The sequence below is a fragment of the Mus caroli genome, chromosome 5 (genome assembly GCF_900094665.2).
Source record: "Mus caroli chromosome 5, CAROLI_EIJ_v1.1, whole genome shotgun sequence".
NCBI classification, from domain to species: Eukaryota; Metazoa; Chordata; class Mammalia; order Rodentia; family Muridae; genus Mus; species Mus caroli.
The window spans coordinates 103,200,084-103,206,097 of NC_034574.1; the positions used below are offsets into that span (position 1 = coordinate 103,200,084).

At 47.3% G+C, this 6,014-nt stretch overlaps 1 protein-coding gene across 1 annotated transcript in view; it reads left to right on the forward strand.

Moving 5' to 3' along the window:
• Positions 1-6,014, forward strand: part of Pole (DNA polymerase epsilon, catalytic subunit) — a 54,562-nt gene that overhangs the window by 8,470 nt on the left and 40,078 nt on the right. Inside the window, exons 10-20 of the mRNA XM_021162898.1 lie at positions 281-391; positions 617-702; positions 907-1,026; positions 2,390-2,522; positions 2,734-2,847; positions 3,120-3,332; positions 3,628-3,735; positions 4,469-4,597; positions 4,678-4,780; positions 4,867-5,013; positions 5,314-5,459. Coding sequence (XP_021018557.1) covers positions 281-391; positions 617-702; positions 907-1,026; positions 2,390-2,522; positions 2,734-2,847; positions 3,120-3,332; positions 3,628-3,735; positions 4,469-4,597; positions 4,678-4,780; positions 4,867-5,013; positions 5,314-5,459 — 1,410 coding nt within the window. The remainder of the gene's footprint in view (positions 1-280; positions 392-616; positions 703-906; positions 1,027-2,389; positions 2,523-2,733; positions 2,848-3,119; positions 3,333-3,627; positions 3,736-4,468; positions 4,598-4,677; positions 4,781-4,866; positions 5,014-5,313; positions 5,460-6,014) is intronic.

Below are 6,014 nucleotides of genomic sequence, written 5' to 3' on the forward strand. Positions count from 1 at the left end.
TGTGAGCCACCATGTGGTTGCTGGGATTTGAACTCTGGACCTTCGGAAGAGCAGTCGGGTGCTCTTACCCACTGAGCCATCTCACCAGCCCCCTTGGCCTCATTCTTTTGGTGGTTCTCCTGCATCTGCCTTCTGAGTGCTAGGATTATAGGCAGATTACCTTTATGTTTTTGTGGAGTTCTTTGAAATTATTTTCTTGAGAGGCTTGTGGGTGGGTTAGGAGTCTGTGTCTCAGCTTTTTTGTGGCTGACTTGCATTGTCTGCTCATGAACTTTACCAGGGCTACCTCATCACTAACAGGGAGATTGTTTCAGAAGATATTGAAGATTTTGAGTTCACCCCTAAGCCAGAATATGAAGGGCCCTTTTGTGTCTTCAATGAACCCGACGAGGTAAAGAGACTTCCTATAGAAACTGCCTGGTGTTTGGTATAAGGTGGCAAGGCGCAAGCTGGTTCTTGGGCTCAGGTGCTTGTTCAGCTTCCCTTTCCATGGCCAAGGCCAGGTCCTGGGCATCTGGGCTGACAGAGGCTGCTGCTTCTAAGACTGGGGAAGTCCTGGCAAGTTGCTGAAAGCAGAAGAAGGGTTCCACTGACTTCTGTGGTTTGTTGAGCTCAGGTCCATCTGATCCAGAGATGGTTTGAGCATATCCAGGAGACCAAACCTACCATTATGGTCACCTACAATGGGGATTTTTTTGACTGGTGAGTCTAGCTTCCTGTTGTGGGTAATTGTGTCAGGGAAGGGTGGGAGAGGAGCAGCTCTGCCTGCTGCTGTCGGTGGCTTTCTCATTTTCACAGAGAAGTACGTGTGACCAGTGTCTCCTGGGAGCAGTCTGCCTACACACAAGGAGGATCAAAGGAAGAACTGGCTCATTTATCCCCATTGCCTGTCTCTTTTGTTGCTAGGCCATTTGTGGAGGCTAGGGCAGCAATTCATGGCCTCAGCATGTACCAGGAGATAGGCTTCCAGAAGGATAGCCAGGGGGAATATAAGGCACCACAGTGCATCCACATGGACTGCCTCAGGTATGTATACCACATAGGAGGCAGCTCATGACTGTGATCCCATCAGTGATATAGAAAGGCTTCTTATACAGACTATTGGCCATCGATTGTGATTGGCCTCCAAGAAACGGCTTTGGGTCATAGGGATTTGCTGTCTGCTTGTTGTTAGTCTTCCGTTAAGTCAACAAGAATATAAACAATAGCCTGTAAAGTGGAAAAGCTTGGCTAAAAGAAAAGCAAGGTTCTGATACTTGCATAGATGAAGTCAGATGAGGCTGGTCCCACAAGTTATATTGTTTCAAGATAAGCTCAGTATACTTCATGCTGACTGAAAGCAAGTAGGCATCCCAGGTATTGAAGTCATGGTCTTTGAAGCATAGGTCCATGTAGGTAGGAAGGCAGGTCTGAACACACAAATGCAAAGAGCTAGCTGAAGAGGGTGGCATCTGAGCTGGGCCAAGACATGAGTTCCATCAGCCTCTGAGGTTGTCTGAGGTCATCTGTTGCTTGGGTTAGAGGAAAGCCAAGAGGTTGGGACTGGTTCATTGGTAAAGAAAGAGCAACACTCAGGTTTGCTAGTGCAGGCTGGGGCCTTAAGGATGGATAGGTTCCTAAAGTCTCTGTGCTCAGTTGACTTGGAATGAGAAAGAATAAATTTAAGGTAAGAGAGGATTCTGTTGCAATCATCTTGATGTGGAAGTCTTTGTGCACTTGGAGAAGCCCAAGCCTAGATGGTGTCACCAAGAAGCCTAGGGTTGATCAAAGTTCTAACAGATGGTGAACTAGCAAGGTTAGAAGTGTAATGAGAGAAGGCCTGAAAATCTGCAGAGGAGGGGCCGCAGAGAAGTTGCAGAGGGAGTGGACAGCTGCTAGGACAGGTCGTGGGAGGTAGGGACTAGATGTGGCCACTGGGCAGAGCAGTCCCTAGCTGTTACATGAATGCTGGGGCTCTGAACTCAGGGCCTTATGCTTGTATGGCAAGTGCTTTACCCCCTGCCATCTTCCGAAGCCCTAGAGAACATTTTCTAAAGAGGGTGCTGTTGAGAGAGCTCATACTGAAAGGACAATGTAAGAAGAGGAAAGATGGACAGGTAGTTTATGCAATAAGGTTTGAGAGGCATAGAGAGGCCTAGTGATTCTTGGTGTGTTTCCTTTTTATTTTTCCATAGCAAGAAGCTGAGTTCTCTCCTGAAAGTGGAGGGTGAGGCAAGGGTACACAGGATGCCCTGATATTTACATGTACTTTGTGAGTGCACCTGAGAGTCAAGTGGAGGCTCAAGTGGCATTGGTTCCTTGAATGTCTCCAAAACCTACCTTTTTCTGTTATGTCTGGCTTTGCCAGCCTTTATGTTACCATCATCTCTAGAATCTGTGTTTTTTCCAGGTGGGTGAAGAGGGACAGTTACCTTCCTGTGGGCAGTCATAATCTCAAGGCAGCTGCCAAGGCCAAACTTGGCTATGACCCTGTAGAGCTGGACCCTGAGGACATGTGTCGTATGGCCACTGAACAGCTCCAGGCACGTAAGCCCATTCGCTCTCCTATGTATCCCTGAAGTGAGAGACATTCTGATTGGAGAGGCTCGGTTACCTGAGATATGGGTACTAGCTTTTCCTTCCTAGTGTACTCCTGCTCAGCCTTGCCTCTTTCCTCAACTTTGCTTTCTTTATTTCATGAATTTCCTTGGACCCTTGGTTTTTAATGGTCTTGCTCTCTGATGTTCTCCTCAGACTCTGGCCACTTACTCAGTGTCAGATGCTGTGGCTACTTACTACCTGTACATGAAATACGTCCACCCCTTCATATTCGCCCTGTGCACCATTATTCCCATGGAACCTGATGAGGTGAGTGCTCTGATGCTTGAGGTGGAATGATTCGCGAGACAGATAGTGAACTCTTATGGGTGGCATCACTGGAGTCTTCCTGGAGTCTGGGGCACCAATGTGTGAATAGACACAGAAAGCAGAGCCTTCTGTTACTGGCTGTACAACTTTCCTTCCACGTTAGAGTCAAGGTTAGATGACTTTCTGGTGGTCGTGGACTTTGCCTAGGAGTCAGGGCTTTTGACATAATTTGGGATGGGCATGCACAGCTACATGGTGCATCTTCCCTGCAGGTGCTGCGGAAGGGCTCCGGGACACTGTGTGAAGCCTTGCTGATGGTGCAAGCTTTCCATGCCAACATTATCTTCCCCAATAAGCAAGAGCAGGAGTTCAACAAGCTGACAGATGATGGCCACGTGCTAGATGCTGAGACCTACGTCGGGGGCCATGTGGAGGCACTAGAGTCTGGTGTCTTCAGAAGTGATATCCCCTGCCGGTTTAGGATGGTATATCTCCTTTCTAGGTCTTCTGGGGTTCTGCTTCTTCCCATACTTGTGCAAAACCCAAGAAGCCACAGCCTAAACAATCTTATCTTTATCTCTCCCATAGGCCACTTCTGTCAGTGGCAATTTCTCGGGCTCAGTACTACTCCCATACCCCTTATATAAGATGAGCTTCCATTCACTGCTTTTTAAGACACAGTATACTTGCCGAGCATTCTCAGGCACCTCCTGCCATGTGATACACTGGCAGGAAATTGAAAGCTCTGTCTGACCTGTGTCCTATGGTGTCTTATCCTAGAATCCTGCAGCCTTTGATTTCCTGCTGCAACGAGTTGAGAAGACTATGCGCCACGCAATTGAAGAAGAAGAGAAGGTGCCTGTGGAACAAGCCACCAACTTTCAAGAGGTAGCCATCTAGGAAGCAGGGGTTGGCCTACATTTGGCTCTGCTCTTTCTTACATAGCCAAAGCATCTCAGGCTCTTGATGTGATTCTCGTCTGACTCCTTCTGGACTTGCCACTCTATCTTCATTATCTTTATTGTACCTCATTCTTTTGAGTTTTGGTTCTTGTTTTTGTTTTTTAAAGGTTTATTTATTATTATATCTAAGTACACTGTAGCTGTCTTCAGATGCACCAGAAGGGAGTGTCAGATCTCGTTATGGATGGTTGTTAGCCACCATGTGGTTGCTGGGATTTGAACTCAGGACCTTCAGAAGAGCAGTCGGTGCTCTTAACCACTGAGCCATTTCTCCAGCCCGTTTTTTGTTTTTTCAAGACATGATTTCTCTGCCTATTCTAGAACTCACTCTAGACCTAGAACAGGCTGGTCTTGAACTCAGATCAAACTGCCTCTGCTTCCCTAGTGCTAGGATTAAAAGGGTGCACCACTACCACCCAGTGCACCTAGTTCTTTTTGTTTTTTTTTTTTTGTTTTGTTTTGTTTTTTCGAGACAGGGTTTCTCTGTGTAGCTCTGGCTGTCCTGGAACTCACTTTGTAGACCAAGCTGGCCTCGAACTCAGAAATCCGCCTGCCTCTGCCTCCCAAGTGCTGGGACTAAAGGCATGCACCACCATGCCTGGCGTGCACCTAGTTCTTACGTTGGCACCAACATCCCTTTGTTTTTCCCTTCTCTGTAGGTGTGTGAGCAGATTAAGACCAAGCTCACCTCCCTAAAAGATGTTCCTAACAGAATTGAGTGTCCTCTAATCTACCATCTAGATGTGGGGGCCATGTATCCTAACATAATTCTTACCAACCGCCTACAGGTAAGACCTCCCTTCTCATATCATAAGTCACCGCTCTTTGCAGGCCCAAGTTGATTTCTAACCCTCCCCTCCTTTCTTAGCCTTCTGCCATAGTGGATGAGGCTACCTGTGCTGCCTGTGACTTCAATAAGCCTGGAGCAAGTTGTCAGAGGAAGATGGCCTGGCAGTGGAGGGGAGAATTCAGTGAGTATCAGGCCCTAAAGGGTGCTCAGCAGGTCAGGACAGACCTAGACTCTGATCTTGGAACCTGTCCCATCACTTCTTTCCAGTGCCAGCCAGTCGCAGTGAATACCATCGGATTCAGCATCAGCTGGAGTCGGAGAAGTTTCCCCCTTTGTTTCCAGAGGGGCCAGCACGGGCCTTTCACGAGCTATCCCGTGAAGAACAGGCTAAATACGAGAAGAGGAGGCTGGCAGGTGAGCACCTGGCGAGCCACAGCCTGATAAGCAGTGGCTCCTTGGATCAGAGGTATGGGCACATTGCAGTTCCAGGGCAGTAGGGTTTTAGATTTAAATTATGTTCTTTCTGTGAGGGTTCCTTTCTTTATTTCTCCTTACAAGGCTCAGGAAGTACCCTTTTGTCACAGTCTTGGTATCAAGTACCTAGCCCTTCGGGACTGTTCTCTTTTACAATGATAATTAGCAGTGTCTGGGTTTTCCATTCGTTTATGTTACCTCAGCATCAGCTACCAGTCCCAACACTCTGAATTGTCTTAGATTATTGCCGGAAAGCCTATAAGAAGATCCATGTGACCAAGGTAGAAGAGCGTCTAACTACCATCTGCCAGCGGGAAAACTCATTTTATGTGGACACAGTGCGGGCCTTCAGAGACAGGCGCTATGAGTTCAAAGGACTGCACAAGGTAGGTCAAAATAAACTGGTGTCTGAAGTGAGAGGATCTTGGTTTGGCTCTGTGGAAACACCTTGGTCTGTAGCTGTAGTTTGTGGGTTTCCATATGCATCCTGTGAACTGCCATATGCATTTGGATAATAAGTGCACGGTGGTCTATAAATGTAAAGGATTAATGGCCAGAGAGGCTGCAGATTGTTTGTCATGGCCTGAGCCCTTGGAACTGTGCTGAGAAATTGTTTCAGAAATAATTATGTAGAGCTGAACCTACAGAAGACACTAGCTGAGCTGACAAAGTCTTACTGAGCTAGATACGGCCGTGAGTTGTACTGCTTTCCCAGGACAAGCAGGAAAGTAGTCCGTACGACTCTAAGGCCACCATACACACTGGAATTAACCCTGTGGTTTGCTAACCTCTGATTTAGAAGAATTAGGGAAGTAACTTTTCTTTTCTCTCTTTTAAAATATCATTATTGGGCTGGTGAGATGGCTCAGTGGGTAAGAGCACCCGACTGCTCTTCCAAAGGTCCAGAGTTCAAATCCCAGCAACCACATGGTGGCTCACAA